Source organism: Ranitomeya imitator, chromosome 3 (assembly GCF_032444005.1).
Source record: "Ranitomeya imitator isolate aRanImi1 chromosome 3, aRanImi1.pri, whole genome shotgun sequence".
Lineage (NCBI taxonomy): Eukaryota > Metazoa > Chordata > Amphibia > Anura > Dendrobatidae > Ranitomeya > Ranitomeya imitator.
Window position 1 is genome coordinate 118812605 of NC_091284.1, and position 20734 is coordinate 118833338.

Consider the following 20734-nt stretch of genomic DNA (forward strand, 5'->3'; position numbering starts at 1 on the left):
AGTGCCTGCTCTAAGCAGGCTCTGTGAAGCCACCTCCCTCCCTGCAGGACCCGGATCCGCGGCCATCTTGGATCCGGGGCTCGAGCAGGGAGGGAGGTGAGGAGACCCTCGCAGCAACGCGATCACATCGCGTTGCTGCGGGGGGCTCAGGGAAGCCCGCAGGGAGCCCCCTCCCTGCGCGGTGCTTCCCTGCACCGCCGGCACATCGCGATCATCTTTGATCGCGGTGTGCCAGGGGTTAATGTGCCGGGGGCGGTCCGTGACCGCTCCTGGCACATAGTGCCGGATGTCAGCTGCGATAAGCAGCTGACACCCGGCCGCGATCGGCCGCGCTCCCCCCGTGAGCGCGGCCGATCGGCTATGACGTACTATCCCGTCCAGGGTCAGATAAGCCCAGGGCACCTCGACGGGATAGTACGTCTAAGGTCACAGAGGGGTTAAACTAATAGATTTGGACGATAGGACAGTTGACCAGCTGAACTGCTTCATTCAGTCCCACTCAGAACTTCAGAATATTAACTTATTTTGGGATACACTTAAGGCATATCTGAGGGGCTGTCTGTCTTCTACAATTTCATATATTAAAAGGGTAACATCGAGGGAGGATGATGAGATTGAACACCGTTTGAGAAATGCTGAGGCAACATATACAGCTGACCAGACTAATGATAATAAGGTTGAGTGGTTGACTCTGCAAAGACTATACACCCAACACATAGACACCAAGTCTAAGCGTAAGTTGTTTTTTACGCGACAATCGTACTTTGAAATGGGGAATCAGGCGGGGAAATTTCTGGCCTACTTGGTGCGTCAACACAACACATCTAACATGATATTACAAATTCGCTCACCGGACGGCTCATTGAATTCCACTACTGAGGGAATACTCCAATGTTTTTATAACTATTATAAGGGGCTGTATGAATCTAAGAGCGGTTTTGGTGTTCCCGATTGTCTGGGATATTTGTCCGATATAACACTCCCTGTGCTGAGTTCCGCCCAGCAGACCTTTATGGACGCTGAATTTACCCTGGAGGAAGTGGAGCAAGCTATAACAGATATGGCCTCTGGAAAGGCTTCCCTGTAGAGTTGTATAGGAGATACCGGGGGATACTGGCTCCGCTTCTATTGAAAGTATTTAAAGAGATATGGAAGGGAGGGTGTCTACCTGATACTTTTTATGAGGCACATATTATTGTACTTAAGAAGGAGGGGAAAGATCCTTTGGAATGCGGATCCTACCGTCCTATATCCTTGGTAAATGTGGATTATAAGATCCTTGCTAAGATACTGGCTACCAGGTTGAACTCCATTATACATCCAGATCAAACTGGCTTTATGCCCGGTTATAGCACCTCTATAAATATTAGACGGGTCCAGTCGGTGATTCAGTACAGTTCTTTGTTACCAGACAATGCCTGGGCATTGGCGTCAATGGACGCAGCCAAGGCGTTCGACTCACTTGAATGGCCCTTTTTGTCTGCTTGTCTGCAGAAATATGGCTTTTGGGGAGAAATTTTTGAAATGGGTTGGTGTGTTATATCTGAAACCCAAGGCCCGTATAGTTGTCAACGGCTCTATGTCTGAACCTTTTTCACTATATAGGGGAACCCGTCAAGGATGTCCCCTCTCTCCGGCCCTATTTGCTTTAGCAATAGAGGCATTAGCTGTGCGCTTGCGTTCAACTCCTGGTATTGATGGTATTAAGATAGCGGACCGCACCGACATCATTGGTTTGTATTCTGATGATATGATAATATTAATGGATAGGGCAGAAGAAACGTTGCCAAAAAAAATTGCTACCATAGATAAATTTAGTGGGTTCTCAGGCCTATATATTAATTGGGATAAATCTGCCCTATTACCTTTATCTCAACTCCCAGCACCCGGTCTTAGTACTCTTTCTTTACTGCCCATAGTGTCTGAATTTAAGTACCTGGGTATCTACATGTCCCAGCGCAGTGGGTTGGACCTACAGCTCAATGTTCTCCCCCTGTTGGAATACACTAAATTGAAATTTGCATCTTGGAGTAAGCTTCCATTGTCCGTAGCGGGCCGCATTAATCTCATAAAAATGATTTTGCTCCCTAAATTCAACTATTGCCTTCAACATAGTGCAGTAACTGTACCAAAATTCTTCTTTACCAGTTTAAATTCTCACGTTACTTCATTTGTGTGGGGGAAAAGCAGGCCCAAACTCAAACTAACTACTTTGCAAAGACCTAAACAGGAGGGAGGAGCGGCACTGCCAGATTTTTTTTTTATATTATTTGGCGGGACAGGCTAAAGCATTATGTAAATGGATGCCTCATAACTATCTCCCTAATTCTGAAAATCACTTAGTTAGTTCTGTTGGTGCTAAATGTCCGCTGGGTCTTTTGGAATCGGGGAAAATAAGCGCTCCTAGTTTGCTGCCCATGATTCGATTGGCGAGATCCACTTGGAAGAAAATTAAAAAAGTTACTGGATTTGGGGACATTGTGGCCGAGATGCCTCTGTGGGATAACAGTTATTTCCCGACGTTAGTGAATCACCCATCTACAAAATTTTGGGTTTCCTACGGGGTTCTGTTGATGGGAGATTTATATGATCAGGGGGTTTTTATGTCCTTTGAACAACTACAAAATAAATATGACCTTCCAAGGTCTCAATTTTTTCGATACCTGCAACTCAGATCTGCCGTTCAGTAATTTGTCAGGAATGAACCGTAACATCTCATCTTTACCTCTGATAGGTATTCTTAAGTCCCAGGGACCTCAGGGTCTTATCTCGTCCCTATACACATATCTGCTATCAGCGGGAACGAACTCTGTTGTGGATTCGGTGAGAGGCAAATGGGAGGGGCTTTTTCCTGATATGCAAAGTGAGGAATGGGAGGATATTTTGGAATCCCCCCTGTGACAAAACACTCTGGGATCGCCTTTGCTGGGGTCAAAGGACACGTGGTTTGTGCATTGAATCTGAGGCGTACAGCAGGTTTCTGAGCAGGCTGACCTCAGGTCAGATTTATTAACGTGAAAGCAACATAGATAAAACAAAACATAAAAATAAATCCTAGCCTGTCCGGCGCTAACTAAACAAATACGTTGCTATCTCAACAACTGGGGGGGCTTTTCCCACCCAGCTAACATCGCACAGATCTTGAGCAGAGCTCTTCACTCACGTTTGTCCCACACAGGCAGGCAATCTGTGTGCCCCAGGCAGACACTGGAAACACCCAGCTGGTCATCTTTTATTCCTGCAATCATTAACCCATTAGCACCCTGAAGATACTGAGTGGCCTAATTCACATAGGACAAACACCTGGGCGAGATATACCTGCCTCCATCTACCACACCAGCATGAGTCTTACATATTCCCCCCCCTTGCTCAGACCACTCCGGTCGAGCAAGAACACTTTTGAAACAGTGCACTCGGGATAGGGCATCGGCGTTCCCCATCTGCACCCCAGGTCGGTGCTCCACCGTAAAAGAGTAAGCCTGCAGGGCAAGGAACCACCGGGTTACCCGACTATTACGGTCCTTGTGGAGGTGCATCCACTTGAGAGGGGCATGGTCTGTGACCAGCCTAAACTTCCTACCAGCCAGGTAATACTTGAGGGAGTCGAGAGCCCATTTAATGGCTAGGCACTCTTTTTCAACCACCGCATATCTCTGCTCATGTACATTCAGTTTCCGACTGAGATAGAGGACCGGGTGTTCGACTCCGTCCCTCACCTGGGAAAGTACAGCTCCGACACCAGTATCAGAGGCATCAGTTTGTACCACAAACTCGCTGCTGAAATCAGGAGTCACTAGTACGGGCTGAGAGCACAAAGCCCGTTTCAGGCTGTGGAAGGCCTCTTCAGCAGCTGAGGTCCATTTTACCATGACGGAACCCTTCCCCTTGGTAAGATCCGTCAAGGGAGTAGCCATGGCTGCAAAATTGGGTATGAACCGGCGATAATAGCCGGCAATCCCCAGGAAAGCCTGCACTTGTTTCTTGTTCACTGGTTGTGGCCAGCCCTGAATTGCCTGTATTTTGTCGATCTGGGGTTTAACCACTCCTCGGCCAATCACGTAGCCCAAGTATCGGGCTTCTTCAAGCCCGATGTGGCATTTCTTGGGGTTTGCCGTTAAGCCTGCATCTCGCAGGTCATCAATCACCGCTTGTACCTTCTGGAGATGAGTTTCCCAGTCCATGCTGTAAATTACAATGTCATCCAGGTAGGCAGAAGCGTACTGTCTGTGAGGTCTCAAGACTCGATCCATCAATCTCTGGAACGTTGCGGGAGCTCCGTGAAGTCCAAACGGCATATAGACATACTGGAACAGACCTTCCGGTGTAGCAAATGCCGTCTTCTCTCTGGCCGCCTCGGCCAGAGGAATCTGCCAGTACCCCTTTGTTAAATCCAGGGTCGTAATGTATCGGGCTTTACCAAGCCGGTCGATCAACTCATCGACCCGGGGCATAGGGTACGCATCAAATTTAGAAACTGCATTCAGTTTCCTAAAGTCATTACAAAACCGGATGGAGCCATCCGGTTTAGGTATCAACACAATTGGACTGGACCAGGCGCTGTGTGACTCCTCAATGACTCCTAAGTCCAACATTGCCATCACTTCCCGGGAGACAGCTTCACGGCGGGCTTCCGGAATCCGGTAGGGCTTCACATGAACAGTGACGCCAGGCTCTGTGACAATCTCATGTTTCACCAACTTAGTCCGGCCAGGTTTTTCGGAGAAAAACTGTCGGTTCTGTAACAAAAATTGCTTAACCTCAGATTTTTGTCGTTCTGAGAGAGTCTCAGCAACCCGCACCTCTGGTACAGTAGGTGAACAAACCGGACGGGGCAGATCCGCCGTTAGGGCAGAGCGGTCTTTCCAGGATTTTATCAGATTCACATGATAAATCTGTTCCGGTTTTCTCTTACCCGGCTGGTACACTTTATAGTTCACTTCACCAACTCTTTCTCGGACCTCAAATGGGCCCTGCCATTTCGCCAGGAATTTACTATCCACCGTAGGGATTAGGACCAACACCCTATCGCCGGGTGCAAATGTACGGACCTTAGCGCCTCTATCATAACTTTGCCTCTGGGCTCCCTGGGCCTGTAACATATGGTCCCTAACAATGGGCATGACAGCGGCAATACGATCCTGCATTTGTGTTACATGGTCGATCACCGTTTTAAAGGGAGTGACTTGACCTTCCCAAGTTTCTTTTGCGACGTCCAGCAGTCCCCGGGGACGACGGGCGTACAACAGTTCGAAAGGCGAAAACCCTGTGGAAGACTGCGGAACTTCCCTAATGGCAAACAGCAAATAGGGTAACATGTAATCCCAGTTCTTCCCATCTTTGTCTATCGCCTTCCGGAGCATCTGTTTTAAGGTTTTGTTGAAGCGCTCAACCAGGCCATCTGTTTGAGGGTGATAGACAGACGTACGCAACGGGTCTATTTGTAAGAGCCTGCAGAGCTCCTTCATTACCCTCGACATAAAGGGAGTCCCCTGGTCGGTGAGTATCTGTTTTGGAATTCCCACCCGACTAAACACTTGCACCAATTCCTTGGCGATCGTCTTGGTAGCTGTGTTACGCAAAGGGACGGCTTCCGGGTAACGAGTGGCATAGTCCACGATGAGGAGGATATGTTGGTGCCCACGTGCGGATCGGGGAAGGGGCCCAACCAAATCCATCCCAATTCTCTCAAAAGGGACCCCGATGATAGGAAGGGGTACCAAAGGGCTACGGAACTGAGATTTAAGGGCCGCGATTTGGCACTCTGGACAGGACTCACAATAGTTACGCACATCACAATGTATTCCAGGCCACACAAAACAATGCAATATCCTTTCTGTGGTTTTCGGTACCCCCAGATGTCCCCCCATTATATGTCCGTGGGCCAAATCCAGTACCTTCCGCCGATAAGGTTTGGGTACCACTAACCGTTTCACTGTGTCTTCCCCTTTTTTTTCTACCTGGTAGAGCAAATCATTTTCAAGAACCATATATGGGTACGCTAGCCTAGTGTCAGGTTCTACGGGTACCCCATCTATCATTTTTACATTTTTCCTAGCCGGAGTCAGGGTAGGATCTTTCATTTGCTCGCTGTGGAAGTCATCCACCTGGACTCCCAAATCTGGCAGGCAGGGTGCCGGATGGCTGTCTGCCTCCGCCTCTCGCTGAGGTTCCTCAGTTTCCTCTGTTTCCCCCGCCATGACGGAGAAGGGGTACTGAAGGTTAGATTCACTAACCTCCCCAGCAACATCTTCCTGTGGGGTCTCCTCTAGGGACTCGGGACCCCCAGATGGCATGGGAGAAGATTCACGGGTACAGCTACCGTGAAGGAGCAACTGATTCTCCCACAACTGCCAGAAATAGGGAAAATCCCTGCCCAGGATTACATCATGTAACAATGCGGGAACGAGTCCCACTTTGTGCTGCACTGACCCATAGGGAGTAGAAATCCATATGACCGCTGTTAAGTACGAGCGGGTGTCACCATGCACACACGTCACAGAAAACTTGTCAGACGGACCAGACGGAAGTGCCACTAGACTAGCTTTCACCAGAGTCACCACACTTCCAGAGTCTAGTAATGCCACAACATTTTTCCCATCAACAGATAATTCACACAGGTGTTTCACTGTATCATTTTGACCCGCATTCACACTCACTAGCTGTGTAACCAAAGACATGCGTTTTCTAGAGTCTATAACGTCGCACTGCATGGGTTCAGCGGTAACAGGACAGTTCGCAGAAACATGACCCTTCTCATGGCAGCGGAAACACCTAACAGGTCCCCTACTGAGACCACCGTCCAATACTCTTGGTCTCGGAGGGCGAGCAGTCCCGGACTCCTCCCCCACAGTTTTAAGCGATTTTCCTTCACCCGTGGTCCCTGGAACAGTCTTACCGGTTCCACGAGGAGGAGGCACAGACCGGGGTTTGGCGGTGTCGTCGGGAAGTCCTTCTGCCACGGAATAACGCTCGACCAACTCCACAAGTTGATCCGCTGTCGTGGGATTTCCTTGGCTTACCCACCTTTTCAGCGCTGGGGGTAGTACTCTCAGGTACTTGTCCAGGACAACCCGCTGGATTATTTCGGGTATTGTCAGTACCTCGGGTTGCAGCCATTTCTTTGTCAAGTAGATCAGGTCGAACATCTGAGACCGCGCTGGTTTATCTTGCTGGTATGTCCACTGATGTACCCTCTGTGCACGGACAGCCGTCGTCACACCCAGCCGGGCCAGGATCTCAGCTTTCAGCTTCTCAAAGTCCTGAGCGACCTCCGGGTCCAAATCATGGTAAGCTTTTTGGGCCTCGCCGGAGAGAAACGGGGCAATCAAATCGGCCCATCGTGCCTTCAGCCACTTCTCTCTCAATGCCGTCCGCTCAAACGTTGTCAGGTATGCCTCGACGTCATCTTCTGCAGTCAGCTTTTGCCAGTATCGACTCACATGGATCCTTCTGGACTCTGCTTCCGGGTCAGCGTCAGGCATGCTCACCAGGCGCTGCGCCACCTGTTGGAGAAGTTGGCGGTCTGCAACCGTCATGTCCAGTAACTCCTTCAGCTGTGCGCCAATCAAGCGATTAGCTTCGTGCTGTGCGGCAGTGGCCTGCTGCTGTACGGCAGTGGACTGTACTAAGGCTTTCACCACGTCTTCCATGCTGTCGCCTGTGCCACGGTATGCCCGCGTTCTCCACCACAATGTGACAAAACACTCTGGGATCGCCTTTGCTGGGGTCAAAGGACACGTGGTTTGTGCATTGAATCTGAGGCGTACAGCAGGTTTCTGAGCAGGCTGACCTAAGGTCAGATTTATTAACGTGAAAGCAACATAGATAAAACAAAACATAAAAATAAATCCTAGCCTGTCCGGCGCTAACTAAACAAATACGTTGCTATCTCAACAACTGGGGGGCTTTTCCCACCCAGCTAACATCGCACAGATCTTGAGCAGAGCTCTTCACTCACGTTTGTCCCACACAGGCAGGCAATCTGTGTGCCCCAGGCAGACACTGGAAACACCCAGCTGGTCATCTTTTATTCCTGCAATCATTAACCCATTAGCACCCTGAAGATACTGAGTGGCCTAATTCACATAGGACAAACACCTGGGCGAGATATACCTGCCTCCATCTACCACACCAGCATGAGTCTTACACCCCTCAGAGTCTCCCCATCAGCCAATAATAAGATGACCCAATTATATATAATCCACCAGTCATATTTGACTCCGTTGAGACTTTGTCGGATGGGTCGATACTCGACGTCGGAATGTTTGCGTTGCCACTCACCCGACGCTGATTTTATACACATGATATGGCAGTGCCCCATAGTCTCTCATTACTGGAGGGAGGTGACGTCATTATTAGCTTCAATACTGTCAATTCCGATTCCTCTTGAACCCTTAATTTGCCTGTTTGGAGTGTGGGACGAGGAGGCCTGGGAACACTATACGGGGATTTTTCTACGAGAAACACTTTTCTTGGCAAGGAAGTTGCTAGCTATGCGGTGGATGGGCAATTCACCCCCCTCCGTTAGGTCCTGGATTGAACTGGTGAATGCAGTTGCCCCCTATGAGCGCACTCTTTATCAAAATAGGGGCTGCCCGTATAAGTTCAGCAAAATTTGGGATAGATGGAACGCCTCTCATCTCACTCTGTGACCTGACTAATTGGGAGAAATGTGGTTTACTTGGTCCTTTGATCTGCAAATATTGCGCAATGGGAAAGGAACAAAATAAATAATGTATTCAACTTTGGTTAAGTGGCGGCTTAGTAGTTCTGGAGGTTTAGTTTGGTTGTAGTTCAAGAACCCTATGTTCTGACTGTTTCATAATTTAGTACATACGTTTTCTATATGTGAAATGATTGACATATGTATGTTCTGTCCTTTTCAATCCCTGTAATGTAACCACAAGGACAAATATGTATGCTGTAATTTTATTCTATGTTTAATAAATAAACGAATTTAAAAAAAATATATATCGTATGTCGATGCTACATGCCACAATAATGAAACTATATCCGTGTATTGCCAAATCATCCATATTGACTTTGCTGATGCTGTGTGGCACCATAATAAAACTGTGATGTGGCCAAAGGCACCATGCAGTCCCAGTCTCTTACAACAAATAGGTTTTACTTGTTGAAATTGTAACCTTTTAACCCAACAGTTAAAGGGTTTAAAGGGTTATTAAAAAACAAAACCACAAGTTATCCCCTATCCACGGCACTAAGCCTAACTTGCTGATGACTGGGACCCTCAGTGAACCTAATATAAGGGCTCTATCTTGAATGGAGTGGCAGTGCGCTTGCTTGACTTTTGCTCTATTCATTGTCTATGGGACAGTACTCTGCTCTCTTCTACAGTTTAATTGACAATGAATAAAGAGGTTGAGCAAGCGCACTGTCACTCCATTCAAGACAGAGTTGAAGAGCCACATTCTTTGCCTTAATCTCAACATTCCCTCATCCCAAGGACAGTGTTTTTGGACTAACCCTTTGAAAGTTTGACTATAAGGTGCATTTCTTCCAGAGAACTATAAAGCAGAAGAAGAATTTATTGAAAAACTGCACAGTTACATACCACAGCATGATGGAAGAGCAGTTCCCAGGACTGATGAAGTTTCTGGTTCTGCAGCATATCCACAAAATCATGAATGAAATAACCTAGAATAAAAAACAAGTGTCAAACATTTTCATGTATTTAAAGGATCAGTCATCAGCACGTCCTTCAAAGTATTTTCTTTTGCTTTTCAACATATTTTATTGGGTCATAAAATAAAAGGCGTTTTCTGGGACTGAAGAGAAAAAAAAACAAAAAACCTTTGGCATAAAGTTACCTATAGACGTGGCACTTTGTACAGACCGAGTTTGTTATTTTTTAACATGGGCCACGTCATCCTTGTGACACGTATCACTTGTAGGATACGTCCTCACAGGTTGGACTTGCTGCGGAGTTGTCATCTATCCAACAGTGTGGCAGCAATGGCCAATATCTTTGAAACCTTGTCAGACTCCTAAAAAAAAAAATTATGAATAATTAGGGGAGCACCACTAATATATAATTAGGGGAGCACCACTAATATATTAGGAGCAAAATCTGGCCACTTTTGACCTGTTGACAAGTCCTCTTTACAGCACCACTGTCCTACTATACCGGCTCAGTGGGACTTTGTATGATAGAAAGACTGTCCAGGCTACAGAAGGAATAATGCAGCACATTTTTTGCAGCTTTATTATGTTTCTGTACAAAACGGAGCCCAAACACAGCGGCGTACAATCAGGACTGACACACAACTTGCTTAAAAGAACTGGAGAGAGAATCCTTTTATCCGCAGTTCTCCTTGGATCTATTTTGACTGTAGTCCTTAATATATTTTGATTCTTTTTTTTACTTATTTGTGACCAACTCTACACTGGCTCCATTACCCTACTTTTAAGAACCATGAGATGGAAACTGAAGTTCATGTAGAACAGTTAATTTATTGAAAAAAATGTTCTTTTTTTAAATTAACAAAATCTCCTTTGTTTTCAAGATTCTGTTCCATGTTTAATGGTCAGGAGACATCACGAGAAAGTACAAGGGTGGGGGGGGGAATGACAGAAGAATGTGGTAATGACCGGCACTTCTAGTCTTGTGAGACACACAGACTCACACAGGTGCTTCTCAAAAATTAGAATATCATCAAAAATTGAATTTATTTCAGTTCTTCAATACAAAAAGTGGAACTCATTATATAGAGTCATTACAAACAGAGTGATGTATTTCAAGTGTTTATTTCTGTTAATGTTGATGATTATGGCTTACAGCCAATGAAAACCCAAAAGTCATTATCTCAGTAAATTAGAATAATTAACAAAAAACACCTGCAAAGGCTTCCTAAGTGTCTAAAAAGGTCCCTTAGTCTGTTTCAGTAGGCTCCACAATCATGGGGAAGACTGCTGACTTGACAGATGACCAGAAGGCAGTCATTGACACACTACACAAGGAGGGTAAGTCACAAAAGGTCATTGCTGAAGAAGCTGGCTGTTCAGAGTGCTGTATCCAAGCATATTAATGGAAAGTTGAGTGGAAGGAAAAAATGTGGTTAAAAAAAAAAAAAAAAAAAAAGAAAAGGTGCACAAGCGACCGGCACCTTTCCACATTGCCTAAAATACCAATACCTGGTTTAAAAACAGTATCACTGTGTTTTATTGGCCAGCAAACGCACATGACCTTAACTCCACAGAGAATCTATAGGGTATTGTAAAGAGGAAGATGAGAGACACCAGACCCAACAATGCAGACAAGCTGAAGGCTACTAACAAAGCAACCTGGGCTTCCATAACCCCTCAGCAGTGCCACAGGCTGATTGCCTCCATGCCACGCCACATTGATGCAGTAATTGATGCAAAAGGAGCCCCGACCAAGTATTGAGTGCATTTACTGAACGTACATTTCAGTAGGCCAACATTTCAGATTTTAAAATAATTTTTCAAGCTGGTGTTATAAAGTATTCTAATTTAGTGAGATAATGACTTTTGGGTTTTCATTGGCTGTAAGCCAAAATCATCAACATTAACAAAAATAAACACTTGAAATAGATCACTATGTTTTTAATGACTCTATATATGAATTTCACTTTTTGTATTGAAGAACTGAAATAAATTAACTTTTTGATGATATTCTAATTTTGTGAGAAGCACCTGTATCCTCTATATACGCACACATACAAAATGTCGATATGGTGTGTGAATAGGAGCAATATAAAGAGGATTTGTCCTTTTGAATCTTTCGTGACATTTAGGCCTCAGTCAGACATCAGTTTTTCACGTACGTGTTCTACCCATGTTTTACTTCACAGATATAATACGTACTCACATGCGTACCTCGTCTCCGAAAAAAAAAAAATATTACAGATCAAAATCAACCATACAAGTCTATGGGTGCATGACAATCACAGACATCACACAGATAGGACCTTTGTGTGATCCGTGTGCTGTACGTTTTTAACAATGTAGTGGGTTGGAAACACTTAGCAGTTTAATTTTTTTTTATTAACAATTTGGAATAGAAAAATCACTGATGAAACACTGTTGGTAAAAACTGACCAAATACTGATAAACAAGTTATTTTTATCAAATAAGAAAAAAAGTGGACATTTTATAAACGTCAGAGTGTGACCTTAACGTATGATGACGGACAAAATAAAAAGAGCAACAAAAGCCGCTAACCGATTGAGACAGCAATGAGACAATGCGAGAAGCGGGAATGTGTGGAGATCAGGTCTTCTGCCATCTCAGGATGCAGGTAAAACCTAAACAAGAAGGAAAGGAGATTGTAAGATATGCAGAAATCACAAAAAAAAAAAAAAGTCTTTTACAGTCAGGGGGTCTGCATGTGGAGGAGAGAGCAGCTGGAGGCACAGACATTACTGAAAAGTCTCCTAAAACCACAGTTACACTTTAAATCTATGGTGAAAAAAGAAAGGAACACACCCCAAAAGAACGATACTCAAGTCAAAGTTAGTAGACAAAAAATACAAAACCATTTTATTGATATAAAATACATAGACACTGTGAAATAGGAGTCAAGCAACATACCTAAAAAATGCTATGCGTGAAAACGCAGGGGGCACAAACCCTGGACAAATCCCATCCCATATAGAAAGACCATATGGCTACCATGCTAATTAAGAGGCATAATGCCACTGCACAGACCCATTATAGAGCCAATGCTCCAAAGAATACCTCTCACATACAAACAAAGTGTTAGCATAATAATTACCAATGGCTGGTGCAGTAAGGATGTCCAAGGGATGTGCGCCCGCCCCAACGCACGTTTCGGTGAACCACCCCTGACGAAGGTGGTTCACCGAAACGTGCGTTGGGGCGGGCGCACATCCCTTGGACATCCTTACTGCACCAGCCATTGGTAATTATTATGCTAACACTTTGTTTGTATGTGAGAGGTATTCTTTGGAGCATTGGCTCTACAATGGGTCTGTGCAGTGGCATTATGCCTCTTAATTAGTATGGTAGCCATATGGTCTTTCTATATGGGATGGGATTTGTCCAGGGTTTGTGCCCCCTGCGTTTTCACGCATAGCATTTTTTAGGTATGTTGCTTGACTCCTATTTCACAGTGTCTATGTATTTTATATCAATAAAATGGTTTTGTATTTTTTGTCTACTAACTTTGACTTGAGTATCGTTCTTTTGGGGTGTGTTGCTTACAACATTGACGATAAGTCGTATTGTCCTCCGCTTGTTTGTTACATCTAGGACTAGTTCTATAATGCGGATAAGCTCTATGAGTCATTATTTTGAAAAAAGAAAGGTTAAAGTGTAACTGTCATTCCAGGAGAACTCAGGACGTCCGTGTCTGCCCTTTCCATAGAATCTCATAAGCACCAACCGTCATCTCCTGTCTCAGTAATGGGAAAGTCTGTCTTCACTGAAAATTGATTTACCCCTGAAATGACAGTTACAGATCAGGAGGAGAAGGAGGCAGATGTCTGGGGTAAGATATGTAACAAAGTTGTTTATTTTCATGTGTCCTATTGATTTATGAAATAAAAATGATGGTTCTTCTTAAGGGTATGTGCACACATTGCAGATTCATGTGCGGATTATTCCGCGCAGATTCTGAAAAATCCGCATTAAAACGCCCAGCGCTGTACCTGCAGATTTAGGGTATATGCACACGTAGTTTTGAGCTCTGCGGATTTGAGAAATCCGCAGGTAAAAGGCACTGCGTTTTACCTGCGGATTTAGTGCGGATTCCACCTGTGATTTTATACCTGCGGATTCCTATTATGGAGCAGGTGTAAACCGCAGCGGAATCCGCACAAAGAATTGACATGCTGCGGAATATAACCTGCAGCGTTTCCGAGCGGCTTTTTTCCGCAGCATGGGCACTGCGGATTGCGTTTTCCGTAGGTTTACATTGTACTGTAAACGCATGGAAAGCTGCTGTGGACCCGCAGCTGCAGATCCGCAGCAAAATCCGCAACATCTGCACATAGCCTTACCGTGGTTTTTGTGCGAATTTCACCTGCGTTTTTACACTTGCGGAATCCACACAAAGAATTGACATGCTGCAGAAAATAAACCACAGCGTTTCCGAGCGGTATTTTCCGCAGCATGTGCACTGTGGATTTGGTTTTCCATAGGTTTACATGGTACTGTACAACGCATGGAAAACTGCTGCGAATCCGCAGCCAAATCCGCAACGTGTGCACATAGTCTTACGGTACCATAAATTAGATTACAACGGCTCCTGAGAGCACAATCATTTTTTTAAAGATGCCCATACACTTTAGATGGCAGTTTCCAACCGTGATGGTTTGTCCAGAAGCTCTCCCATACACAGGAGCGCTCGCTCGGCCACCTCCTCATACACAGGAGTGCTCGCTCGGCCACCTCCTCATACACAGGAGTGCTCGCTCGGCCATCTCCCCATATACTCAAGAGCGCTCGGCCATTTCCCCATACACAGGAGGGCTCGCTTGGCCACCTCCTCATACACAGGAGTGCTCGCTCAGCCATCTCCCCATATACACAGTAGCGCTCGCTCGGCCATCTCCCCATATACTCAAGAGCGCTCGGCCATCTCCCCATACACAGGAGCGCTCGCTCGGCCACCTCCTCATACACAGGAGTGCTCGCTCGGCCATCTCCCCATATACACAGTAGCGCTCGCTCGGCCATCTCCCCATACACAGGAGGGCTCGCTCGGCCATCTCCCCATACACAGGAGGGCTCGCTCGGCCATCTCCCCATACACAGGAGGGCTCGCTCGGCTATCTCCCCATACACAGTAGCGTTCACTCGGCCATCTCCCCATACACAGGAGCGCTCGCTCGGCCATCTCCCCATACACAGGAGCGCTCGCTCGGGTATCTCCCCATACACAGGAGCGCTCGCTCGGCCATCTCCCCATACACAGGAGCGCTCGCTCGGGTATCTCCCCATACACAGGAGGGCCCGCTCGGCCATCTCCCCATACACAGGAGGGCCCGCTCGGCCATCTCCCCATACACAGGAGGGCCCGCTCGGACATCTCCCCATACACAGGAGCGCTCGCTCGGCCAAGCGCTCCTGTGTTCTCTATCAGAGAGCTGCTGCCGGACATCTCATCTCTGCGTATCTCTGGAGAACAAATTAATCGTAAGTCTGAAATAAGACACACCAAATCCCTATTTTTCCCCAACAATCATCTGTCTGGGACCCCCGTATACATGACACTACCTTCACTGGTAGGGCAAATATTAGCGAGGATATCATCTAGCCATAAGGTCTACAATCTGTGGGATTGGCACAAAGATTATGACCCTTCGTACACAGAGGTTTGGCAGGGTGATCATCCCAAAAGGGGAGTAAAATACTTAGGTCATTCGGGAGACCAAAGATCCCTTGGGAGGAGGTTCCAGAAAAGCAGAAGCACTCGTGGAGGAATCCTTTGAGAAGGGGGTTCAGGAAGATAACAAGAAAAGACCTACCAAGGAGGGGGTCATGCCAAGGACCACATAAATAGGTGCCAAGCATGATACCAGGGGGATACTGACAGGACACAGACCGGGGTGCTTTGCTTCCTGAGGATGCGGTCTGTAGTGTTATGATCACTGTCTTATCCTCTTCCTTTGATTGTGGGTATAACGCACTTTCTTTTCATTACACTTTTTGGTGCTTTCTGTTCTGTAGAATCAGTGCAGGGATCTGGCTGTTCTGTATATTTAATCATTGATGAGAAGAATATCTCCTACACGTTTTCACATACACACAATGCCAGCCATCAGTGCCCACATGCCACAGAGCGGGCTGGGATCCTGTCTTACAGGTCGCTACGGGCACTGACACAATTATTTCATTACCCATGAGGGCAAGGTGACCCAGCTCTAAATGTCTTGTTCCTGAGAACAGCAATAACCTTTATGCCAACTCCTCTACCTAGAGAGTTCTCTGTGCTGCCTCCCTGCAATGCCTGGTGCCCATCACACACAAAGATCCCTATGGAAACATCGCCCACCGCCCCCAATATACGTTGTTCACCATTGGTGACTATTTGTTCAATGTATTTGGGGCTAAAAATAATTTCTGCTATTGCACATTGCACCGTTTGGCTCCTAGTTGTTTATTGAACTCTGATGTGGTCATAAATTATCAGAGAGAGAGAACGAAAAAGGAGAGAGAGAGAGAACGAAAAAGGAGAGAGAGAGAGAACGAAAAAGGAGAGAGAGAGAGAGAACGAAAAAGGAGAGAGAGAGAGAACGAAAAAGGAGAGAGAGAGAGAGAACGAGAGAGAGAGAGAACGAGAGAGAGAGAGAACGAGAGAGAGAGAGAGAACGAGAGAGAGAGAGAGAACGAGAGAGAGAGAGAGAACGAGAGAGAGAGAGAGAACGAGATAGAGAGAGAGAACGAGATAGAGAGAGAGAACGAGATAGAGAGAGAACGAGAGAGAGAGAGAGAGAGAGAGAACGAGAGAGAGAGAGAACGAAAAAGGAGAGAGAGAGAGAACGAAAAAGGAGAGAGAGAGAACGAGAGAGAGAGAGAGAACGAGAGAGAGAGAGAGAGAGAGAGAGAGAGAGAGAGAGAGAGAGAGAGAGAACGAGAGAAAGAGAGAGAGAGAACGAGAGAGAGAACGAGAGAGAGAACGAGAGAGAGAGAGAGAACGAGAGAGAGAGAGAGAGAACGAGAGAGAGAGAGAGAGAACGAGAGAGAGAGAGAACGAGAGAGAGAGAACGAGAGAGAACGAGAGAGAAAGAGAGAGAGAGAGAGAGAACGAGAGAGAGAGAGAGAGAGAACGAGAGAGAGAGAACGAGATAGAGAGAGAGAGAACGAGAGAGAAAGAGAGAGAGAGAGAACGAGAGAGAAAGAGAGAGAGAGAGAACGAGAGAGAGAGAGAACGAGAGAGAAAGAGAGAGAGAGAGAGAACGAGAGAGAGAACGAGAGAGAGAGAGAGAGAATCAAAAACAAAGCTGGGCATGCTCTATGTGTAAAAAACGGATCGGTAGCCGGAAACGTTCATTCACACATCCGTTCCATGCGTTTATTGCTGGAAAGGGACTGATCCGGCACAAAACGGATGAAACGCATGTCCTTCAGGCACAATCCGGCGCTAATACAACTCTATGGGAAAAAAACGGATCCGGCGTAAGAAAAAAACGGATCCGTTTTTTTTCAAAAACTGCCGGATTGTGCCTGAAGCAAAAAACCTGATGTGTGAAAGCAGCCTAATGAAGGCAGAGGAGGATGCGCCCGGAGGGGCTGAGGGATGGCTGGGAGGCGTTTGTGTCTGGGGGGAAAAGACAGACAAAAGGTATGGCGGGGAAATTTAAAAAAAATGAATATTGCATCGTTGGAAGGGCCCCCAACTAAAAAAGCCACCTTGGCAGAATGCAGCATTAGTGATGCACAAGGTGGCTCTCTTAGTTAAAAACGCCAGAGGGGGAGGGGGGGGGGGGGGGGGACAGGTTTCCTTTAACGGCTGAGGCTAATAAGAAAAGCAGTTTGTGATCCCATAAGGATCTGTATGGAATAGGCAGCAGTGACACCACATGTGCTCTATGTGAGCTCTGATTATCGTGACCCCCCACAGTAGAGGTGCCCCTTACCCCAGCAGTGCCTCTTACTCTGGCAGCATCCCTTGCCCCATACCTCAGCAGTGTCCCTTACCCCGGCGATTCCCATATAATGGCGGTTCCCTGTACCCCAACGGTTTTCCGTACCCCGGCAGTGCCTCCTACCCCGGCAGTACCCCTTACCCTGCAGGGCCCCATAACCTGGCGGTTCCCCGTACCCAGGCAGGGCCCCTTACCCCAGCGGTTCCCCGTACCCAGGCAGCGCCTCTTACCCCAGCGGTTCCCCGTACCCAGGCAGCGCCCCTTACCCCAGCGGTTCCCTGTACCCAGGCAGCGCCCCTTACCCCAGCAGCGACCCTTTCCCAGGCAGCACCCCTTACCCCAGCGGTTCCCCGTACCCAGGCAGCGCCCCTTACCCCAGCGGTTCCCCGTACCCAGGCAGCGCCCCTTACCCCAGCGGTTCCCCGTACCCAGGCAGCGCCCCTTACCCCAGCGGTTCCCCGTACCCAGGCAGCGCCCCTTACCCCAGCGGTTCCCCGTACCCAGGCAGCACCTCTTACCCCAGCGGTTCCCCGTACCCAGGCAGCACCTCTTACCCCAGCGGTTCCCCGTACCCAGGCAGCGCCCCTTACCCCAGCGGTTCCCCGTACCCAGGCAGCACCTCTTACCCCAGCGGTTCCCTGTACCCAGGCAGCACCTCTTACCCCAGCGGTTCCCCGTACCCAGGCAGCGCCCCTTACCCCAGCGGTTCCCCGTACCCAGGCAGCACCTCTTACCCCAGCGGTTCCCTGTACCCAGGCAGCGCCTCTTACCCCAGCGGTTCCCTGTACCCAGGCAGCGCCTCTTACCCCAGCGGTTCCCTGTACCCAGGCAGCACCTCTTACCCCAGCAGTGCCCAGCTCCCTGTCAGCAGACTGTGCACCAGCGATGTCCAGATGTTCCTCCATTTCCAGCGGTTCCTGAGCGCGGAGCTCGGTGCGGGAATCAGGGTCTGCAGCCTCCCATTCAACAGGCGGAACGCGAGGAAGGAGGCTCCGGTGACGAGGACTCCGGGGTCGGGGACGGCCATGGAGCGGGGCTGAGTGCGGTGTCCGCTCCCTCCGGGCTCCGCGTTCTATTCTTCCAACCTTGTGTAACTTTCTTCTTGTAACAGACAACACCGCGGTCCGCGCTCCGGGATTGGCCGTCATCCCCGGGCCACGCCCAGCTCATCCCCATGGTGACGTCCCCTCCCCAGTCTGGGAGCGCCCTGCATCCCTGTACACCCGGCTCTGTGTGACGGACCTGAGCCGCTACCTGCCCGGCTACCTGCCCGGGGCTCGGCACAACCCGGTCCCGGGGGAGAGCGAGAAAGATACGGAGCAGCTTGTGTAACCACAAGTACCAGTTATACAAGCGAGTCACGTGATGCGCCTGCGCCAATCCCGCCACGTGTGAGGTAACAGTGTGATGATAGTAAAGTAACTAGGGAAGGAGGTGTCGGGAAAGTTACACAAGTCACACTGCCGGCCCCGGGGACACTGACTGCACTGGGGACACTGCCGGCCCTGGGGACACTGACTGCACTGGGGACACTGCCGGCCCGGGGACACTGCACTGGGGACACTGCCGGCCCGGGGACACTGACTGCACTGGGGACACTGCCGGCCCGGGGACACTGACTGCACTGGGGACACTGCCGGCCCGGGGACACTGACTGCACTGAGGACACTGCCGGCCCGGGGACACTGACTGCACTGGGGACACTGCCGGCCCCGGGGACACTGCCGGCCCGGGGACACTGACTGCACTGGTCACACTGCCGGCCCCGGGGACACTGACTGCACTGGGGACACTGCCGGCCCCGGGGACACTGACTGCACTGGGGACACTGCCGGCCCCGGGGACACTGACTGCACTGGGGACACTGCCGGCCCGGGGACACTGACTGCACTGGGGACACTGACTGCACTGGGGACACTGACTGCACTGGGGACACTGACTGCACTGGGGACACTGCCGGCCCGGGGACACTGACTGCACTGGGGACACTGCCGGCCCGGGGACACTGACTGCACTGGTCACACTGCCGGCACCGGGGACACTGCACTGGTCACACTGCCGGCCCCGGGGACACTGACTGTACTGGTCACACTGCCGGCCCCGGGGACACTGACTGTACTGGTCACACTGCCGGCCCCGGGGACACTGACTGCACTGGTCACACTGCCGGCCCTGGGGACACTGACTGCACTGCTCTCACTGCCGGCCCCGGGGACACTGCACTGGTCACACTGCCGGCCCCGGGGACACTGCACTGGGGACACTGCCGGCCCCGGGGACACTGACTGCACTGGTCACACTGCCGGCCCTGGGGACACTGCCTGCACTGCTCTCACTGCCGGCCCTGGGGACACTGACTGCACTGGGGACACTGCCGGCCCGGGGACACTGACTGCACTGAGGACACTGCCGGCCCGGGGACACTGCCGGCCCCGGGGACACTGCCGGCCCTGGGGACACTGACTGCACTGGGGACACTGCCGGCCCCGGGGACACTGCCGGCCCGGGGACACTGACTGCACTGGGGACACTGCCGGCCCTGGGGACACTGACTGCACTGGTCACACTGCCGGCCCCGGGGACACTGACTGCACTGGGGACACTGCCGGCCCCGGGGACACTGCCGGCCCCGGGGACACTGACTGCACTGGGGACACTGCCGGCCCGGGGACACTGACTGCACTGGGGACACTGACTGCACTGGGGACACTGACTGCACTGGGGACACTGCCGGCCCGGGGACACTGACTGCACTGGGGACACTGCCGGCCCGGGGACACTGACTGCACTGGGGACACTGCCGGCCCCGGGGACACTGCCGGCCCTGGGGACACTGACTGCACTGGGGACACTGCCGGCCCTGGGGACACTGACTGCACTGGTCACACTGCCGGCACCGGGGACACTGACTGCACTGGTCACACTGCCGGCCCCGGGGACACTGACTGTACTGGTCACACTGCCGGCCCCGGGGACACTGACTGTACTGGTCACACTGCCGGCCCCGGGGACACTGACTGCACTGGTCACACTGCCGGCCCCGGGGACACTGACTGCACTGGGGACACTGCCGGCCCCGGGGACACTGACTGCACTGGGGACACTGCCGGCCCCGGGGACACTGACTGCACTGGGGACAC

The 20734-nt window shown here is 49.6% G+C and overlaps 2 protein-coding genes across 3 annotated transcripts in view; one reads left to right on the forward strand and one right to left on the reverse strand.

Annotated features, from left to right (window-relative positions):
• The window catches only part of TLCD2 (TLC domain containing 2), a 62637-nt gene extending 43874 nt beyond the window's left edge, over positions 1-18763 (reverse strand). The window contains exons 1-3 of the mRNA XM_069761352.1: positions 18437-18763; positions 12205-12287; positions 9575-9657 (exon numbers count right to left, since the gene is read on the reverse strand). Coding sequence (XP_069617453.1) covers positions 9575-9657; positions 12205-12287; positions 18437-18621 — 351 coding nt within the window. The 5' untranslated portion in view covers positions 18622-18763. The remainder of the gene's footprint in view (positions 1-9574; positions 9658-12204; positions 12288-18436) is intronic.
• Positions 18764-18792: 29 nt separating this feature from the next.
• The window catches only part of LOC138672905 (apoptosis-inducing factor 3-like), a 158954-nt gene continuing 157012 nt past the window's right edge, over positions 18793-20734 (forward strand). The window contains exon 1 of one of the 2 annotated variants that reach the window (XM_069761347.1): positions 18793-18990. The gene's annotated coding sequence lies outside the window, so the exon portion shown is untranslated. The remainder of the gene's footprint in view (positions 18991-20734) is intronic. The other variant, XM_069761351.1, reaches the window with a different exon arrangement.